This window comes from Elephas maximus, chromosome 7 (genome assembly GCF_024166365.1).
Source record: "Elephas maximus indicus isolate mEleMax1 chromosome 7, mEleMax1 primary haplotype, whole genome shotgun sequence".
Taxonomy (NCBI): Eukaryota; Metazoa; Chordata; class Mammalia; order Proboscidea; family Elephantidae; genus Elephas; species Elephas maximus.
The window spans coordinates 34,351,777-34,373,899 of record NC_064825.1 but is presented as its reverse complement, the minus strand read 5'-3'; the positions used below and the strand labels follow the sequence as shown (position 1 = coordinate 34,373,899).

Below are 22,123 nucleotides of genomic sequence, written 5' to 3'. Positions count from 1 at the left end.
ATGAACCTCAGCATTTCCGTGTGTGTGTGTGTGTGTGTATGTGTGTGTAGGTATATAATTAAAAGGGGACGTGTAAAACAATGTCTTTATTGGGTATGTATCTATGTAAAAATATACACACACACAAAATTCTACACAGACAGAAGGCAGAAGAAAAACTTTCTTTTCATTGCATTTCTATTCATCTGTTTGAATTTTTGTTTTGTCGTGTTACATGTGTTACTTTTTTGTAGCAGTTTTTAACAGCTTTTTTGAGATACAGCCTATATACTGTAAGATTAAGTAGTTTAAAGTATACAATTTACATTCCTTAAAGTTCACTAGTTTCAAGTGTTTTTTCAAAGTTGTACAACCATTACCACAGTCTGATTTTAGAACCTTTCCATTGCCCTAGAGAGAAACCTTCTACCATATCACCATTAGCTGTGATAATCAATCATTATTCTACTTTCTGTTAATAGATTTGTGTATTCTGGACATTTCATATAAATGGTATTGTACAACGTGTTCTTCTGTGACTGGCTTCTTTAACTTAGTATAAGGTTTTTGAGGTCCATCCATGTTACATATAGCATGGCATTTATTACTTTTTTTTTTTTGCTTCAAGTATTTATTTAAAGAAACAGCATTACTGGTATAACTGATCATCCTTTTTTTAACTTTTATTTTGTTGTTTTTTATTTAATTTTGTTGTTTTTTGTTGAATATATACACAGCAAAACACCAGCAATATACCAGCTGTTGCTATATGTATAGTTCAGTGGCATTGATTACATCTTCGAGTTGTGCAGCCATTTTTACCCTCCTTCTCTGAGTTGCTCATCTCCCATTAACTTAAACTCACTTCATGCTAAGGTTTCTATCTAATCTTTCAAGTTGCTGTTGTCACTTTGATCCTATTTAGATAGTTCTTAAAAGAGCGTAATGCTCAAGGCAGACATTCTTTACTAGTTAAGTTAAACTATTGTTTGGTTTTAAGAAGACGTCAAGCGATATTTTGGTTTAAGGTTTAAAGATGATCTCAGGGCAGTAGTTCCAGGGGTTCTTCCAGCTCCCATGGCTCCAGAAAGTCTGGAGTCCATGAGAATTTGTACTTCGTTATGCATTTCCCCCATCCCCCTTTTGATCAGGATTCTTCTATAGAATCTTGGGTCAGAATGTTCAGTAATGGTAGCTAGACCCCATCCAGTTCTTCTAGTCTCATGGCAAAGGAGGCGGTTGTCTTGTGGAGTCAATCAACCACACGTTCCATATCCCCCTCCTATCCCTGATTCTCATTCCTCCGTTGCTCCAGGCAGATAGAGGCCAATTGCTATGCCTTGCATGGCTGCTACAAGCTTTTAAGACCCCAGGCACTACGCAGTGAACTAGGAGGTAGAAAAGAAACACTAAACATGTTATTAAGCCAATTAACTGGGATGTCCCATGAAACCATGACCCTAAACCTCCAAACCAAGGAACCAGTTCCCATGAGGTTTTTGGTTTTATATAAACAGCCTTAGAGGCTACTTTTTTTTTTTTTTGTAAATATATCTCTCACACAACTTTTGTCAGTTCAGCTTTTTATAAGTGTACAGCTTATTGACAGCAATTACAATAATTAGCTGTGCAGCCACAACCAATGCAATTTTTCCATCACCATTAACCCCCATGTTATGGTTAAGGTTGTGTGTCACCTTGTCTGGGCCATGATTCTCAGTGGTTTGGCAATTACGTAATGATGTAATTTTGCTGTTACGTAATGATGTGGTCATCCTCCATTTTGTGATCTGACGTAGCCATCTCCCACCTTGTGACCTGATGTGAGCAGCCAATCAGTTAAAAAGGGAGTATCCTTAGGGTTGTGGCTCCTATCCAATATATATGGATGTTCTGGCAAAGCTTACTTTTTTTGGATTCCACATCTAGCTTGTCATCATCTCTCTGGTTCTTGCAACTTGAGGCAGTAGCCTGCTGCTGTCTTACCTGCCGATATTGGGTCATCAGCACCTGCAGCTTCATGAGTCAGGAGAAGCCCCCAGCCTGACACTTGACCTATGGACTTGGGACTTTCCAGCCTCTATAACCGCTTGAGCCATTTCCTTGAGATAAATCTCTCTTTCTATATATATATGTACTTCACTGGTTTTGCTTCTGTAGAGAACCCAGCCTAAGACATTTGGTATCGGAAGTGGTTCTAGAGAAACAAATCATAAGGATGAGTTTTCTGAATTGATTCTCATATCTGCCTAATCTTAAAGGCACTGATGACTCTGCCTCCAGTAGTAAAGAGTCCAGTGCTAGTCCAATGGCTTGTATAGTGAATGGCAATATTACTATGCAAAATATCATAGCCAATAGATCAAGTATTGCTGAGAAGCGAGACTCTGAGTTATTGCATGTTTGATGCTTTTGGAAAATTTTGTCAGAATGAGAAGTATAGGGAAGCTGATTGGTTGGGCCTACCTTCGCTAGACAAAGTGGTTAAAGAAAGGTGAGTTCAGGGCTTCAGTCATGGATCAAGTGCTGCATAAAAGACCTCAAAGCTGCCACTTGTACACTGAAAGAAAGCCTTATTTCTTGTAGTAAGAGAGCCAATATTGCGAAAAACCAAACTTAGAGTCTTATCCTAAGTGTGGCTGAATTACAACCTTAATTGAATTCCCAACCTTGAATGACTTCTGAAGTTAAAGTGAGGACATTAGGAGAAATGGGATTCTGAAACTTGGGATGGGGACATACGAGCAGATAATTAGGAAGCTGGGAACACTGAACCTGAAATTCTGCTGAATCAGTTCTGCCAGCAGAACCGGCCCTCTAACTCCCATTTGAAGAGATTGCTTCATTGTTATCTGCTGAGCCACCCTACCCAGTAAAACCATTATCCCTCCTAGCCCATCTAATTAGATGAACCCAGCTGTGCCTGAATGGTCTTTTTCTGAGATGTTGCCCGGGATGGCTTCTGGGGTGTTGCTTGGAGCATTGCCTCAGGTAAATGCCTTAAAAGACGTTGCTAAATGTTCCCAATAACTGCCACCACCACCCATTTTTGCTTCCAGACCTATAACTAAACTCAAGTCCCAATGAGCTCCAAAAGGTGAAGTACAGAGTGTGACCCAGGCTACATTCCAAAAGAACTGCATGACTTTTCTAATATGTGTAAACAGAAACCTGGGGAATATGTGTGGGAATGGCTATTAAGTGTATGAGACAATGGTGCAAGGATCATAAAGTTGGATCAGTCTGAGTTTATTGATATGGGCCCACTAAGAACAGATTCTTCATTCAGTGTTTCAGCTGGAGAGGTTGGGAAAGGACCTAATAGTTCATTTGGTTAGTTGGCTGAAGCATGGATGACACAGTGGCCTACACTAAATTAAGATGAAATACCACACATTCCTTGGTATAGTGTAGAAGAAGGTATCCAAAGGCTTAGGGAAATCGGCTTGTTAGAGTGGATTTTTTAGGTTAGACTTACAGACCCACACATGGAGTACCCAGAGGACATACCTTTTCCCATCACAGTGATGAACAAATTTGTGAAGGGATCCACAGCATCCTTGAAGACTGCTGTGATTGCTACTTTACTTAAGTCAGATTTGACAGTGAGACCTGCCCTAACTGAATTATGACACCTAACTACAATAGGGCAGGTTCAAGTGATGGCTTTCAGTTGACAAAGATAAGGTGGGCGTGATTACTGTAATAGATAGCAGAGTCAAAACAGTGATCAGAATAGTCTGACTTGTATGGATTTATGGTGTTGCTACTTAGTCATGGTGTCCCTAGGAGTGAAATAGATGGATAATCTACTAAATATTGATGTGTACAGGCAGAAGACCCACAGGTCAAGTGAATGGCATTCTAACTTGAATTACCAGAATAGAGTCATGTTCCTTAATCAAATCCCAGACTTGAGCCAGTTTACAGATCCAGAACCCCTTGAGTGAAGGGGAGGCCGGATACCCTTGAGGAAGGACCCCACCATACTGCCAAAAATTTATATTGCTGATATTTCTCCCAGCCATCCCCAAAGGGATCTAAGGCTTTTTATGAGAGTGTTCACTGGGGAAAAGGAAATAATCAGACATTTAGGAGATTACTGGACATTGGCTCTGAACTTAGACTAATTCCAGGAGACCCAAAACGTCACTATGGCCCGTCAGTCAGAGTTGGGGCATATGCAGGTTAGGTTATTAATGAGATCTTAGCTCAGGTCCATCTCACAGTGGGTCCAGTGGGTCCCCAAACATATCCTGTAGTGATATCCCCAGTTCCAGAATGCATAACTGGAATAGATGTATTCAGCAACTGGCAGAACCCCCATATTGAATCCATGACATGAGGAGTAAGGGCTGTTATGGTAGGAAAGGCCAAATGAAAGCCATTAGAAGTGCCCCTACCTAGGAAAGTAGTAAACCAAAAGCAATACCACATTCTCACAGGGATTGCAGAGATTACTGCCATCATCAAGGACTTGAAGAATGCTGGGGTGGTAATTCCTACCACATCCTCATTCAACTGGACTATTGGCCTCTGCAAAAAAACAGATCTTTATACATCTCCTGGTACCTGGTATGCAACTATTGATCTGAACAATGTCTTTTTCTTGATTCTGGTTTCGAAGGATCACCAGAAGCAGTTTGCCTTCAGCTGGCAAGGCCAGCAATACATCTTCACTGTCCTACCTCAGCCGTGTATCATTTCTCCAGCTCTGTATCATAATTTAGTCTGCAGGGACCTTGATTACCTTTCCCTTCCACAAGATGTAACACTGGTCCATTAGATTGATAACGTTATGCTAATTGGATCTAATAAGGAAGAAGTACAACCAGAATGCTCCTTAGAAGCAAGGATGGCGAGACTGCGTCTCACATACTTTGGACATGTTTTCAAGAGGGATCAGTCCTTGGAGAAGGACATCATGCTTGGTAAAGTACAGGGTCAGCGGAAAAGAGGAATACCCTCCACGAGATGGATTGACACAGTGGCTGCAACAATGGGCTCAAGCACAACAACGACTGTAAGGATGGTGCAGGACTGGGCAGTATTTTATTTTGTGGTACATAGAGTTGCTATGAGTGGGAACTGACTTGATGCCACCTAACAGCAACAAGGAAGAGGTATCAATGACTCTAGACTTACTGGTAAGACATTCCTTTTCTAGTGGATGGGAAATTAAACCAACAAAAATTCAGGTGCCTTTTACCTCAGTGAAATTTCTAGGGATCCAGCAGTTTGGGGCATGTTGAGATATTCCTTCTAAAGTGAAGGATAAGTTATTGCACCTGGCCCTGTCATGGATTGAATCGTGGCCCCCCCCTCCTCAAATGTCTGCCAACTTGGCTAGGTCATGATTACCAGTATTGTATGATTTTCTACCGTTTTGTCATCTGATGTGATTTCCCTATGTATTGTAAATCCTGTCACTATGATGTAATGAGGTGGATTAGTGGCAGTTACATTGATGAGATCTACAAGATTGGATAGTGTTTTAGGCCAATCTCCTTTGAGATATGAAAGAGAGAAGTGAGCAGAGAGACACGGGGACCTCATACCACCAAGAAAGCAGTGCCAGGAGTAGAGAGTGTCCTTTGGACCTGAGGTTCCTGCTCTGAAATGCTGATGACAAGGACCTTCCTCCAGAGCTGACACAGAGAGAAAACCTTCTCCTGGAGCCAGTGCCCTGAATTCAGACTTCTAGCCTACTGGACTGTGAGAGAATAAACTTCTCTTTGTTAAAGCCATCCACTTGCAGTATTTCTGTTACAGCAGCACTAGATGACTAAGACAGGTCACTACAACTAAAAAGGTGGCACAAATCTGATAGGCCTTTTTGGATTTTGGAGGCAACATATCACTCCTTTGACTGTGCTACTCTGGCGTATTTATCAAGTAACTCGAAGAGGTGCTAGTTTTGAGTAAGAACCCAACCAAGAGAAGGCTCTGCAAGAAGTTCAGGCTGCCATGCAAGCTGCTCTGCCACTTTGGCCACATGCCGCAGCTGATCCAATGGTGCTTGAAGTGTGTGTGGCAGGTAGAGATGCAGTTTGGAGCCTCTGGCAGGCCTCTGATGGTGAATCATAGTGCAGATTCTTAGGATTTTGGAGCAGTACCTTGCCGTCCTCTGCAGATAACTACTACTCTTTTGGGAAACAACTTTTTGGCTTGTTACTGGACCTTACTAGAGACTGAATGCCTAGTCGTGGGCCACCAAGTCACCATGCAGCCTGAGCTGCCCATCATGAAGTGGGTGTTTTCTGACCCACAGAGTCATACAGTTGAAATGCACAGCAGCATTCCAACATTAAATGAATGTGGTATGTATGAGATCAGGCCCGCCAAAGGGTGACTTTGGCAGAGGAGGGCTTTAACAATCAAGTGGATAGTTATTGTTATGGCCAGGTCACTTCTGTCATTGCCCAATGTGCTCATGAACAAAATGGCCATGGTGGCAGGGATGGAGGTTTTGCATGGCTTCAGCAACATGGACTTCTACTCATCAAAGCTACTTAGCTACAGTCACCGCTGAATGCCTAACCTGCCAGCAGCAGAGGCCAACACTGAGTCTTCCATGTGGCACTGTTCCTTGAGGAGATCTGGCAACAATCTGGTGGCAGGTTGATTACATTAGACCACTTTCATCATGGAAATGGCAGCTTTTGTTTCTGGGGATAGACACTTATTCTGGATATGGGTTTGCCTTTCTTGCATGTAGTGCTTCTGCCAAAACTACCATCCGTGGACTTACAGAGTGCCTTATCCATGGTCATAGTGTCCCACACAGCATTGCCTTGTATCAAGGGACTCACTTCACAGCAAATGAATGGCAGTGGACACAATGGGCAATACTCATGGAATTCATCAGTCTTACCATGTTCCCCATCAACCTGAAGCAACTGGCTTGATAGAACAATGGAATGGCCTTCTAAAGACACAATCACTGCACCAGCTAGGTGGCAATACCTATACACACACACACACACACACACTTCACTGATTTTGCTTTTCTAGAGAACCCAGCCTAAATAACCCCCTTCCCTCCTCCCTCCTGCCCCTGGGAACCACTAATAAACTTTGGTCTTTATACCTTTGCTGTTTCTTATCTTTTTATGTAAATGCAGTTATATGATATTTGTGCTTTCATGATTGACTTATTTCACTCAGTATATTCTTTTCAAACTCCATCCATATTCTATCAAGACTTTTTTTTCTTCTACTGCCTGAGTAGTATCCCACTGTATGTATTTGAGTTTAACATTTTTATAAAAAATATCAAAATGAAAATCTATTTTCAAAATTACCCTGTTTTAAGTGTGTTGTGAAATGATAGGGAATTATAGGGAAATTATTTCTTGTTAACAGTTAATATTTACTGAGCATCTGTGATATATTATTCACTCTGTTAGGCTTTTTGTATGTTACCTCATTTAATCGTTATACTGTGTGTAATGTTTTTACAAATGAGTAAATTAATTGATATAATCGTTAATTTTATGTGTTGCTTTACACTTAGAAGTGCATACTGTTAAAGTATATGTGTATAGATGCATATTTTATAGCCAACATTAAAATATGGAAGGTGCTATACTGTTGCTACAATGTACAGTGAAAATATTATTATGAGCCAGAAATGTCCAATAGAACTAACCAGAGATGGAAATGTTCTGTCTTTAGTCTGTCCATTGTTGTATCCCCTGTCATTAAGTGTCTGTTGAACCCTTGAATGTGGCTAGTGGGGATGTGGTATTTAATTTTATTTTAATTTGAATATTAATAATCATAGTCTGCTGGGTTTTTTTTTTTGAAAAGTACTTTGTTGAAATCACAGTGATTAATAAATTACTACAATTAATTAAAAAAAATTAAAAACCTTATATAGCTAACAATGAAAACTTAGCATCATTAATTTACACAATACTAAACATATTTTACATTAAGTTTCCGTCTTTTCCAGTAAAACCCAAAGTGCTTCAGATGGCTCTTTTTGACATAGTCTTGCTGATTTATCATTCATCTCCTCAGTGTCTCTGCTAACTTGTCCTTACTTCTTTGACCACTTTGTATAAAACACCATTCCCACACTCCTGGATTTCTCTTTCCTTACCTTGCCTTATTTGTCTCCAAAATCCCTGCCACTGTCTGACATACTACGTAGTTTATGTGTTCTTTTAATATTTTCTCCTTACTAGAAGATAAAAAAAAAAAGAAGATAAGCTCCATGACAGCAAGGACTTTGTCCATTTTGTATATTGCTCTAAGTGCTAAAACAATGTCTGGCACATAGTAGATAGCCAGTAGATATATGCTGAAAAAACTGATCAATTCTGCTTGAATATCCCTTAGATGCCTCTTCCCCCCATCTTGTACAGAATTTTCATCTCTTTTATCTCTACTGTATAAAAAAGCAGGCTCCAAGTACTGGAATGAGCTGAGAGATTTTAAAACGTTTGTTTGTTTAAACCAAACCAAAATCAAATTCCCATCAAATTGATTGCTATTCTTGGTAACCCCACGAGTTACAGAGTAAAACTGCTCTATAGGGTTTTTCAAGACCGTAGTTTTTACAGAAGCAGACTGCCAAGCCTTTCTTTCGTGGCACCGTTGAGTTGGTTTGAAATGACGACATTTAGGTTAATAGTTGAGTAGAAACTGTTTGCGTCACCACATACTTCTTTCCAGACTTAGGTCTCTGGGTAACTGTTTTATATCTAGATCACTTCTATGAGTAACAAAACCTAATAAAAACAGTCAGCCGAATGCCTGGTACTTTTATGTGCAGCATCTCATTTAAGCTTCTCAGCAGTTCAAAGTGAGATATTATCGCTCTCAGTTTATAGAGATGGAATTTAAACTTTAGGGTAATCATATGAAGCATCAAAGGTCACACAGAATTAGGATTCAAATCTACATCTGCCTGACTTTAAAGCTCGAATTCTTAAACATTATGCTCTTTTCCAGTTTCAAAGTGCCATTTCTAAAGATAATTCTCAGTTCGATATGAACACAGATAATTTCTCTGGATTAGGATAGAATATACCGCAATTTTTTTTTTAATTTTTATTGTGCTCTAAGTGAAAGTTTACGATCAAGTCAGTCTCTCGTACAAAACCTTATGTACACCTTGCTATATACTCCTAGTTGCTCTCCCCCAATGAGACACCGCACTCCTTCTCTCCACCCTGTGTTTCCATGTCCATTCAACTAGCCTCTGTCCCCCTTGGACTTCACATCTCCCCTCCAGACAGGAGCTACTCAGATAGTCTCGTGTCTGCTTGATCCAAGAAGCCCGCTCCTCACCAGTATCCTTTTCTGTCTTGTAGTCCAGTCCAATCCCCTGTCTGAAGAGTTGGCTTTGGGAATGGTTCCAGTGTTGGGCTGACAGAGAGTCCAGGGACCATGACCTCCAGAGTTCTTCCAGTCTCAGTGAGACCATTAAGTCTGGGCTTTTTACGGGAATTTGAGGCCTGCATCCCACTGCTCTCCTGCTCCTTCAGGGATTCTTTGTTGTACTCCCTGTCATGGCAGTCATCGGTTGTAGCTGGCCACCATCTAGTTCTGGCCTAAGGGTGATGTAGTCTTTGATTTATATGGCCCATTCTGACTCTTGGGCTCATAATTACCTTGTGTCTTTGGTGTTCTTCATTCTCCTTTGCTCTAGGTGGCTTGAGACCGATTGTTGCATCTTAGATGGCCACTTGTTAGCATTTAAGACCCCAGACTCTGCTCTCCAAAATGGGGTGCAGAATGTTTTCTTAATAGTTTTTATTATGCCAGTTCACCTAGATGTCCCCTGAAACCATGGTCCCCAAACTCCTGCCCCTGCTACTCTGGCCTTCAAAATATTCGGTTTATTCAGGAAATTTCTTTGCTTTTGGTATAGTCCAGTTGTGCTGACCTCTCCTGTATTGTGTGTTGTTCTTCCATTTACCTAAATTAGTTCTTGTCTACTATCTAATTAGTGAGTCCCTCCCTTCTCATAACCACCAAAGAATATTTTCTTCTCTGTTTGAACTATTTCTTGAGTTCTTATAATAGTGGTCTCATACAATATTTGCCCTTTTGCAACTGACTAATTTCACTCAGCATAATGCCTTCCAGGTTCCCCCATGTTATGAAATGCTTCACAGATGCATCGTTGTTCTTTATTGATGCATAGTATTATATTGTGTGAATATACCCTAATTTATTTATCCATTCATCTGTAGATGGGCACTTGGTTGCTTCCATCTTTTTGCTATTGTAAACAGTGCTGCAATGAACATGGGTGTGCATATACCTGTTTGTGTGACAGCTCTTACTTCTCTAGGATGTATTCTGAGGAGTGGGATCGCTGGATCGTATGGTAGTTCTATTTCTAGTTTTTAAACGAAGCGCCAAATCGATTTTCAAAGTGGTTGTACCATTTTACATTGCCACCAGCAGCGTAAAAGTTTTCCAGTCTCTCCACAACCTCTCCAATATTTATTATTCTGTGTTTTTTGGATTAATGCCAGCCTTGTTGGAGTGAGATGGAATCTCATTGTAGTTTTGAATTGCATTTCTGTAATGGCTAACGAACCTGAGCATTTCCTCATGTATCTGTTAGCTACCTGAATGTCTTCTTTAGTGACATGTCTATTCATATCCTTTGCCCATTTTTTAATTGGGTTATTTGTCTTTTTGTTGTTGAGTTTTTGCAGTAACACGTGGATTTTAGAGATCAGCCACTGATTGGAGATGTCATAGCTAAAAACTTTTTCCCAGTCTGTAGGTAATCTTTTTACTCTTTTGGTGAAGTCTTTGGATGGGCATAAGCGTTTGACTTTTAGGAGCTCCCAGTTATCTAATTTCTCTTTTGCTGCTTTTGCAGTTCTAGTAATGTTTTGTATACTGTTTATGCCATGTATTAGGGCTCCTAGCATTGTTCCTATTTTTTCTTCCATGAACTTTATCGTTTTAGATTTCATATTTAGATCTTTGATCCATTTTGAGTTCGTTTTGTGCATGGTGTGAGGTCTGGGTCTTGTTTCAGTTTTTTGCAGATGGATATCCGGTTATGCCAGCACCATTTGTTAAACAGACTGTCTTTTCCTCATTTAACAGATTTGGGGCCTTTGTCAAATAAAAAAACCCAATATCAGTTGCATATATGTGGATGGATTTATGTCTGGATTCTCAGCTCTGTTCCACTGTCTATGTATCTGTTGTTGTGCCAGTGCCAGGCTGTTTTGACTACTGTGGAGATATAATATATTCTAAAGTCAGGTAGTGTGAGGCTTCCTACTTTGTTCTTCTTTTTCAGTAATGCTTTACTTATCTGGAGCCTCTTTCCCTTCCATATGAAGTTGGTGATTTGTTTCACCATCTCTTTAAAAAATGTCACTGGTATTTGGATTGGGATTGCATTGTACCTATAGATCGCTTTGGGCGGAATAGACATTTTTACAATGTTAAGTCTTCCTGTCCATAAGCAAGGTATGTTTTTCCACTTACGAAAGTCTCTTTTGGTTTCTTGCAATAGTGTCTTGTAGTTTTCTTTGTATAGGTCTTTTACATCTCTGGTTAGATATATTCCTAAATACTTTATCTTCTTAGGGGCTATTGTAAATGGTATTGATTTGGTGATTTCCTCTCCGTCGCTCTCTTTGTTGGTGTCGAGGAATCCAATTGATTTATGTATGTTTATCATGTATCCTGAAACTCTGGTGAACTCTTCTATTAGTTTCAGTAGTTTTTTTGAGGATTCTTTAGGTTTTTCTGTGTATAAGATCACGTTATCTGCAGAGATACTCTTTAACTTCTTCATTGCCAATTTGGATGCCCTTTATTTTTTTATCTAGCCTAGCTCTGGTGAGGACCTCCAGCACAAGGTTCAATAAGAGTGGTGATAAAGGGCATTCTTGTCTGTTTCCTATTCTCAGTGGGAATTATTTCTATCTCTCTCTGTTTAGGATGATGTTGGCTGTTGGCTTTGTATAAATGCCCTTTATAATGTTTAGGAATTTTCCTTCTTATTCCTATTTTGCTGAGAGATTTTATCATGAATGGGTGTTGAACTTTGTTAAAGGCCTTTTCTGCATTAATTGATAAGATCATGTGCTTCTTTTGTTTTATTTATGTGGTGGATTACACTGATTGTTTTTCTAGTGTTGAACCATCCCTGCATACCTGGTATGAACCCTACTTGGCCGTGGTGAATTATTTTTTTGATACATTGTTGAATTCTATTCGCTAGAATTTTGTTCCTCAACAAAATTTTTTCATCTAAGTTCATGAGGGATATTGGCCTGTAATTTTCTTTCTTTTTTTTTGTGGTGTCTTTACCTTGGAAACTGTGGGGCAGTTCTACTATGTCCTGTAGGGTCGCTATGAGTCGGAATCGACTCGACGACACTGGGTTTGTTACCTGGTTTGGTATCAGGGATATGCTGACGTCATAGAATGAGTTTGGGATTATTCCGTCCTTTTCTATGTCCTGAAATACCTTTTGTAGTAGTGGTGTTAACTCTTCTCTGAAAGTTTGGTAGAATTCTCCACTGAAGCTGTAAGGGCCAGGGCTTTTCTTTGCTGGGAGTTTTTTAAATTACTTTTTCAATCTGTTCTTTTGTTATAGGTTTATTTAGTTGTTCTGTCTCAGTTTGTGTTAGTTTAGGTAGGTAGTGTGTTTCCAGAAGTTTGTCCATTTCCTTTAGGTTTTCAAATTTGTCAGTGTACAACTTTTCATAGTACTTTCTTAGGATTCTTTTAATTTTGGTTGGATCTGTTGTGATATGGCCCATCTCATTTCTTATTTGGGTATTTGTTTCATCTCCTGTTTTTCTTTTGTCAGTCTGGCCAGTGGTTTATTGATTTTGTTAATCTTTTCAAAGAACCAGCTTTTGGTGGTGTTAACTCTTTCAGTTGTTTTCCTTCTTTCTATTTCATTTAATCCTGCTCTAATTTTTATTATTTGCTTTCTTCTGGTGCCTGGAGATTTCTTTTGTTGCTCTCTTTCTCTTTGTTCCAGTTGTAGGGATAATTCTTTGATTTTGGACCGTTCTTTTTGTATGTATGCACTTATTGATATAAATTGACCTCCGATCACTGCTTTCACTGTGTCCCAAAGGTTCTGATAGGAAGTGTTTTCATTCCCATTGGATTCTTCTTTATTCTATCCTTGATGTCCTTTAGGGTCGCTATGAGTCGGAATCGACTCGACGGCATTGGGTTTGGGTTTTTTTGTTTTTGATGTCTTCTATAACCCAGTTGTTTTTGAGCAAGGTATTGTTCATTTTGCAAGTGTTTGATTTCTTTTCCCTGCCTTTTCTCTTTTTGACTTCTACTTTCATGGCGTTATTGTCAGAGAAGATCCTTTGTACTATTTCGATGTTTTGGATTCTGTTCAGGCTTGCTTTATGTGGTCTCTTCTAGAGAGTGTTCCATGTGCACTGGAAAAGAAAGTATACTTGGATGCTGTTGGGTAGAGTGTTCTGTATATGTCTATGAGGTCACGTTGGTTAGTTTTGGCATTTAGCTCTTCCATGTCTTTATTGAACTTCTTTCTGGATGTTCTGTCCTTCGCTGAAAGTAGTGTGTTGAAGCCTCCTACCATAATTGTGGAGCTGTCTATCTCACTTTTCAATGCTGTTATGGTTTGTTTTATGTATCTTGAAGCCATGTCATTGTGTGCATAAATATTTAATATAGTAATATCCTCCTGGTATATTGCCCCTTTAATCATTATATAGTATTCTTCCTTATCCTTTATGGTAGATTTAAGTTTGAAGTCTGTTTGTCAGAAATTAATATAGCCACTCCTGCTCTTTTTTGATTGTTGTTTGTTAGATATATTTTTTTCCATCCTTTGAATTTTAGTTTGTTTCTGTCTTTAAGTCTAAGGTGCATCTCTTGTAGGTAGAATATTGCCAGATCATCTTTTTTTTTATCCATTCTGTAACTCTTTGTCTCTTTATTGGTGCATTTAGTCTATTTACATTCAGCATGATTGTAGGTTTTAATGCTGTCATTTTGATGCCTTTTTGTGTGTGTGTTGTTGACAGTTTGATTTTTCCACTTTTTTGTGCTGAGAAGTTTTTCTTTGTGAATTGTGTGTTCCTCTTTTTCATTGTGGTTGAATTTGTTTTTGCTGAATCTTTATGTTTATCTTGTTTTTTTTTTTTTTTTAAATTTTGAAGTGTAGGATTCTTAGTCTTCTTTGTGGTTACCTTGATATTTACCCCTATTTTTCTAAGTTTAAACCTAACTTGTATCTCCCTGTGTTGCCTCGATTCCCTCTCCATATGGAAGATGTATGCCTACTTTATTTAATCCCTCTTTATTGATTATTGTCATCTTTTACATAATTACATCACTGATTCCCTGTTTTGAGCATTGTTTTTTTTTTTCTCTTAATCTCGATTCGTTTTTATGATTTCCCTGTCTTGGTTGATATCTCTTTGCTATGTTCTGTGTTCTAATGTTGGGTCGATATCTGATATTATTGATTTTCTATCCAGAGAATTCCCTTTAGTATTTCTTTTAGTTTTAGTTTGTTTTTTTTGCAAATTCCCTAAGCTTCTTTTTATATGTAAATGTCTTAATTTCGCCTTCATATTTGAGAGACAGTTTTGCTGGATATATGATTCTTAGCTGGCAATTATTCTCCTTCAGTGCTTTGTATATGTCATTCCATTGCCTTCTTGCCTGCGTGTTTTCTGCCGAGTAGTCCGAACTCATTCTTATTGATTTTCCTTTGTAGGTGACTTTTCAGTTATCCCTGGCTTCTCTTAAAATTTTCTCTTTATCTTTGGTTTTGGCAAGTTTGATGGTAGTATGTCTTGGTGTCTTTCTTTTGGAATCTACCTTGTATGGTGTTCGGTGAGCATCTTGGATGGATATCCTTTCATCTTTCATGATATCAGGGAAGTTTTCTGCCAACAAATCTTCAACAGTTTTCTCTGTATTTTCCCTTAACCCTTCCTTGTTCTGGTATTCAGTCACTCTCACGTTATTCTTCTTGATAGAGTCCCACATGATTCTTAGGGTTTCTTCATTTTTTTTAATTCTTTTATCTGATTTTTCTTCAAATATATTGGTGCCCAGTGTTTTATCTTCAGTCTTACAAATTCTGCATTCCATTTCTTCAATTCTGCTCCTCTGACTTTCTATTGAGTTGTCTAATTCTGTAATTTTATTGTTAATCATCTGAATTTCTGAATACCATCTGTGGATTCTTGCAGTTTGTTAAATTTTTCATTATGTTCTTGAATAATTTTTTAATTTCTTCAGCTGCTTTATCTGTGTGTTCCTTGGCTTTTTCTGTGTGTTGCCTGATCTCGTTCCTGATGTCTTGAAGAGTTTTGTATATTAATCTTTTGTATTCTACATCTGGTAATCCCAGGAATACATCTTCATTCAGGAATGTCCTTGATTCTCTGTTTTGGGAGTTTGTTGAAGAAATCATGGTCTTCTTCTTTATGTGATTTGATATCAACTGTTGACTCCGAGCCATCTATAGGTTATTGTATTAATTTATTTTATGTTTGCTCCGTGTGTCCTAATTTCTTGCTTTGTTTTGTTTCAATATAGCCAAATAGGCTACTAGAGTGAATTAACTTCGTTTTTGGAGCCTCTGAAGCACTAATGCCCTGTTACCAGATGGTAGAGCTGTTACCAGGTATATGAGCCTAGGAGTCCATTCACTATTCTTGTATAGATTCAGCTCAGGTGTCCTGATAGTCACCTAGTGTGTGGTGTAGGCTTTTACCTACTGTCTTAGAGGAGCCGTGGTGATGGGTGTATGCACTGGTTTCTGGTAGTGGTAGGGGGTCACACTCTGAGGAGGGCAGAGGGCTGACAGCCTTTACCCAAGTGTCAGTGAGGAAGGAGTATCTCTGTTCTTTAGAGCACTCTGGTGGGTAGGCTCTGCAGCGGTACCTTAGGCACCCAATGCTTATATCTGTAAGGACCAGTAGACACCACTGTCCTTTCACGGGTGGCAGTGTGTCATAGATGGAGCCTCCTGTCCTCAGGCCCCTGGTGTGGGTAGGTGAAGTCTGTGTTTAATAGGCAGTGCGGTATCAGACCTCCAAAACCTGTCTCTCCACAGCTGAAACAGTCAGACCTCAAGCAGATTTGGCCTTGCAATGTAATAGCCACCTGGATCCATGTAGGTGTGAGAGACAAACTCTGTGGATCACTTTTGACTGGACTGGAGCCGCTTCTGCTCTGAGCTTCCAGATTAGGGGAGACTGCAGAGTATTTTCCCCCCCCGTTTGTTAATTTGTTCCTTCTCCCAGGTCAGGAAAATGATTCATGGAGCGCAGCAGGTTCTGTCTCAGGCCCAGGGAAATCAACTGTTAATGAAGCCGGCTGGGGTACAGCGGGGAGAGATCAGATAGATAGGAGAGAGTTCTTTCAAGAGAAGGGGTTATTAGATCCGCACACGGTAAATTAGAAAAAAAATCACTTATCTTGTGTCGAGAGCGCTGTTTTATCTCAGGTTCCAGAGGCGTGTGTAGCACACGCTGGCTGGGTCCCCACCGAGACTGCCCCAGGGGGTTAGGGCTGTGTCCCACACTTGCCTTCTTTCACGGAAGCAGCTGTGTCCTAAACTCCACAGCCAGTCCTGTGACTGGCATGCTAGGGGGTCGGTGTGCTGGCTCTTCAGTTGCCTTCTTTTGCTAAAACATCTGCGTCCTAAATGCCACAGCCAGCTCCGTTGTAGACATGCCCCAGGATCAGGGGTGCGCCACTCTTCTTGCCTTCTTTTGCTGAAGTTGCTGTATCTAAAGGAACTGCCATCAGCCCCCCCACAGTCAGACCAAAGAACGGCACCACCGAGTCGGGGCAGAGGGGCTGCGCGGGCTTGGCAGCTTGTTGCTGCTTCTGCTCCATCTCTTCCTTCCTCTGTCGCTCAGACCGATTCCTTAATTTTGCCTTCGATGTTCAGGGTTTCTAGCTTGTCATATATATAATCGATTCACTTGTTTTTTCGGGTTTTTTTGGTAAGAGGGATTGGCAGAAACTACTGGCTAGTTTGCCATCTTGGCCCCGCCTCTCAGCACAATTTTGAGGGAAAGAAACTTTGGACATTTTCTCTAGAGAAGGTGGAGAGTGTGGGAAGATTTGCGGGGCACTTCTGAAGAGATTTGTGAGTGGGGTTTGCAAGGGGGACATTGACTAGTGTTGGGAAAGCATGAGACGTTGAACATTTGGGAAGGATGACATTGCCGAGAGAGGACAGAGTGATAAGGAAGTTAAAATTGAGTTTATGATCTGGACCATTGCTGGCAAATTATAGCCAGGAAACAAACTCACTTGGACTTTAATTTATAATTGATTAATCAATAATGGCAATAAGTGGTAACTTTGGTGAAGGGTAAGACAGTATATAGTAGGGGCAGCCACTACAACTTGTACAAGGCAAGGTCATGGAAGCTCCATAGACACATTCAGACTCCCTGAGGGACCAAATTACTGGGCTGAGGGTGTGGGGACCATGGTTTCAGGGAACATCTAGCTCAATTGGCATAACATAGTTTATAAAGAAAGTGTTCTACATTCAGCTTTGGTGAATAGCATCTGGGGTCTTAAAAGCCTATAAGAGGCCATCTAAGACACTCCACTGGTGTCACTCCTTCAGGAGCAAGGGAGAATCAATAAAACTAAAGACACAAGGAAACATTAGTCCAAAGAACTAATGGACCACAATTACCACAGCCTCCACCAGACTGAGTCCAGTACAACTGGATGGTGCCCGGCTATCACCACTGACTGCTCTGATAGGGATCACAACAGAGGGTCCTGGATGGAGCTGGAGAAAAATGTAGAATAAAATTCTAACTCACAAAAAAGACCAAACTTACTGGCCTGATAGAGACTGGAGAATCCCCAAGAGTGTGGCCCCTGGTTACCCTTTCAGCTTAGTAATGAAGCCACTCCTGAGGTTCACCCTTTAGCCAAAGATTAGACAGGCCCATAAAACAAAATGAGACTAAATGGGCGCGCCAGCCCAGCAGCAAGGACTAGAAGGCAGGAGGGGACAGGAAAGCTGGTAATAGGGAACCCAGGGTCGAGAAGGGAGAGTGATGACATGTCGTGGGGTTGATAATCAGTGTCACAAAACAATACGCGTACTGTTTAATGAGAAGCTAGTTTGTTCTGTACACCTTTGTCTGAAGTACAATAATTTAAAAAAAATCAACAACGGCAAATTATTCTGTATCCTTTGGTTTAAATAATGTTTCAAAAAACAGTTCCATGACCTTTATGCATCATGCGTAGGGTATTTTTTAAAGTCAATGGAAAAGAGAGAGAGAGGAAGTGAGGGAGGAAGTGGGGGAGGCAGGGAGAACACTGTTTTTTAGAGAAGGAAAAATTATATATATATATGTATATTTTTTTATATATAAAACAGTAGTAGTAATTGATACTCATCCTTTTTTCGGTTGGTATGTTTATATGTTTCTAAGTCACTCAGTTAGTATTTATAATGCATTATCTTAGGCTAAGATGACGAACCTGCAAGCTTGATCCTTAATAGCAAAATACTTTCTTCAAATTGACTAGAAATTATTTGTGTTGAAAGTAGCAGAACATTGTTTTCCATCATTATTTTCATTGTTCCTTGTTGTCAGCCTTTTGCATTGTTGAAGATTGTTCATTTGTCATTTGCGAAGGTTGGGATGCCATTGCCGGTCTTTTTGCTAATTAACATGTTATTATCATGTTAACAAATTTTACAACCTCTGTTTTTGTCATTTAAAACACCTTATAGGGTCGCTAGGAGTCAGAATCAACTGGACGGCATTGGGTTTGGTTTTTTTTGTTTACAGAGATTCATTGTCGGCATAGCTAAACCTTCGATCAGGCCTGAGATTCTGGATTCCTCTCATATATTAGTATGTTGTAACTAGCAGGATGTGTTTGAGGGAAGCTTCTGTAATACAGATTTTCTGTGTGTCCTTATGCCTGCTTTCAGAGAAATTTTTTTATAGCTAATTTTTTTTGTTTGTTTTTAATCTGCTTTAAGGGATGATTGTATTTTTATTAACTTTTCTTATTGATTAGAATTGGTTTACAAGTGGACTGTATTTTACATTTTTAAAAAATCTCCTTATCGTGTTATAATAATCAGCTTTATGATTTCTTTGCTGACTTTATATAAGAGCCATTGTCCGGTTCTTAACTTATTTGCTTCCTTAGGCATTTTTACAAGCAGGTTAAGAAAGTGAGTGTTCTATTTTGAAGCCCACGTTATCCTTGTACCCACTCTATATAACTTGTGTGTGTATATGATGATGTACGTATAGTTGTGTGTGTGTATATGTATATAAATATAAATTATAATACATGTACCTATTGTAATATGTATATCATAACTTTATGCGTGTAATTATTATAGGCTTGTTATTTTCCTGATGTGGTTTATTTGAAACATAGAGAACTTGATTTGTGACTGATTAGTTTCATACTTTCTTTTATTGCTTCAGACAGAAGATTTAATAGTGGATATTTTGGTTTTGTAAGTCATACGAATGATGTCAGTGTTCTTTTGCAAGTAACGTATTTTCTCCTTGTTGTAGGTCCTTTTGTTCTGCATCACAGCTGCCATGTACATGTTCTTTTTCAGGTATGTTCTGTTATGCCTATGTATTTTAATAACAAAAGTAGTGTTCCTTTGTGATTTTTCATCAGCCAGGAAACTAAAATATTTCCCAAATAATTCTGCCCCATAAATGGCATGAATCATTTTTTCTAGACTGGTCAGAGATAGATCATTGCTCCGTAATAAGTAGAGAAAAGAGAAAGAGATGGAAGGAAGACTTGTTTCCTTCAGTATATAATCACAGTGTGGCGATAGGATTTTTGATTAGGGGGACATTCCACTTCATAAATTTCAGTTTCAGTGATACCAATAATTCCCTTTTTTCTCATTCTTATTGCACTCATTTTGATAGGATCTTTCTCAGTTTTTCTGGATGTATGCAGAATTCAACCACAGCAGAAAGTACTAAGGCCTTTAAAATTTGCACTTGACAGAGGACTTTGTGGATTTTTAATAAGATGTATTTGATGGGTATATTTATTTATTTATTTTTTTACCAAAATAAGAAAATTCAACCATACCAGAATTTTTAAACCACTAATTTCTCGACAGAACATCCTAACAAATATTTAATAAAACATAATTATATTAATTTATTTTGACTATCAAAATGTTACATAGAAATATAAAATGTTATTCTAAAGGAAGAGCCAGACTGTTAAAAGGGGGGGGGGGAGTATAAACACTCTAGGTATGGGGGACTTGATATGCTGAGAATTGGTAGTGAGATGTGTAATATTTTCTTTCAGTCATTAGTAAATGAAAAATCACTGCAGCTGTCTGGTAGTCTTTGGAAAATTATTTGGTCTATCATTCTTAATGAATATATCTTTATGTACACCATAATATTCCTGTAGTCCTTTTCCTTTATTTAAATTATTTAGGGTTGGGTGGAGAAGCTAGGAGCAATGACTATTTCTTTTCATCTATTTCCAGAATTTTCATACTTGTATTCAGACTCATTATTAGGACAAAATTCCAAAAAAGTTCACATGGTTTATCTTTATATTCTGTCCAGTCTGAAGATAAAGCATTCTGAGTAGGGAAAATTTAATCCTAAAAAAATCAAAAAGTTAGAAACATTTTTCATTGACATGCGCAGCAGGGAAATACAATACCGAGGTAATTTTCTTTTTTGTTAAAATTCCCTACAGAACAGGTAGTTAAATGAAACATTCCTTCCCAAAGCGGCACTTAAAGACAATATATCTAGTTAACATTTAGCATTTCTTAGTCGTTAGAAGGTTTTGAGGTTTAAAATGTAATCGTGTATACTGATAATGCCCAATTTGTAGCAGGGTTCGGGAAATTATGTTTTGAAACTGCTGCCATCAACATAGTATTTTTGGTGTAGAAAGAAAATCAGCTCTATAAATATGTATTCTGGTGCAGAGCTGCAGAGCCTTTTCCTGTTTCAGTCACGGAGTCTGGGTTAAAAACAACAGCTTTAAAATACTTTCCAGAAGGCTCAATACAAGGTTTAAGTGCCAAGATAAACAGTTTCAATTTTCTGAGGAAAGAGGTTGTTTTTCTCCCAAAAGAAGCACTATCACTAAATTCCTCGTGTTCTTGGCAGAAGTTAGTTTGAATAACTTAACAAAAGAGGTTTGGTAAATGGTAAAATAAAACCATTTGTGAAGCGCTGCAATCAAACTAAACAATGTAATGTGTCTGAACGCCAGCATGTGTTAAAATGAGCAATCTTGTGCATAGCACTTGGCAAGTCCAATCACATTAGAATATATTTTATTCCTACAATTCAACTTTGTTATAAATATAACTATTTGAAGGCACGTTCATTCCATTCATTTGTATTTATTTTTAGAAATCAAATTGCATAAAATTGGATAATTAAGTATCTAGTGATGTAGAGCCTGTGGCTCGATTTATCGTAACCTCCTTAGAGAGGGGGTTAAGGCAAAAATTTTATGTTTGATATGAGTCAACTTGTGTTTTTATCTTAACCTGTAAATTGGAAAAAAAAATGAGACCCAATTTCAATAGAGAAAAAAAATGTGCCATAGACTTTTTTTTTTCCTTAGAAGTAACTTAAATAATTCCATGAGAATTTTCTTTCAAAAACTTGCTACATCTTTGTTTTTATGACAATAAAAATGGTATTTTCAGGTGGTTTTCTAAATGTAAATATTTTGTTATTTTTTACTGATGTCGAGGTTCGAGAAGTGAATGACTCATGTTACTAAATCTCTTGTGTATGGAAATTTACTACCCTTGCTGAAGTCACAGCAAATCAAATATTTGTAGGTAAAAGAAATAATAAATCATAGTATTGCCAACAACAGTGACAGATCTTTGAAATAATTTTAATACTTTTTTTCTTGACAATGTTAGTACTACTTTATTAGCCTTGGCCATTATTATTAGTGGGAGTTTTTGGCAAAAGAATACGTAATAAACATTTGGATGAATGATACTGAGTTTAAAAAATTTAATGATTACAACTAAAACTTTTAGCTTTACGGAAATCTCATTGACTTACTGAAAAACCTAAATGTGCTTTGGGCGGTTCTATGGTGTAATAGAAATTGCACAGTCTTTGATGCCACACAGCAG

At 38.6% G+C, this 22,123-nt stretch overlaps 1 protein-coding gene across 5 annotated transcripts in view; it reads left to right on the top strand.

Annotated features, from left to right (window-relative positions):
- TMEM135 (transmembrane protein 135) overlaps positions 1-22,123 on the top strand; it is a 273,707-nt gene that overhangs the window by 166,229 nt on the left and 85,355 nt on the right. For all 5 annotated transcript variants that reach the window (XM_049889600.1, XM_049889599.1, XM_049889598.1 and 2 more), the window contains one exon: positions 19,527-19,573. In XM_049889600.1, coding sequence (XP_049745557.1) covers positions 19,527-19,573 — 47 coding nt within the window. The remainder of the gene's footprint in view (positions 1-19,526; positions 19,574-22,123) is intronic.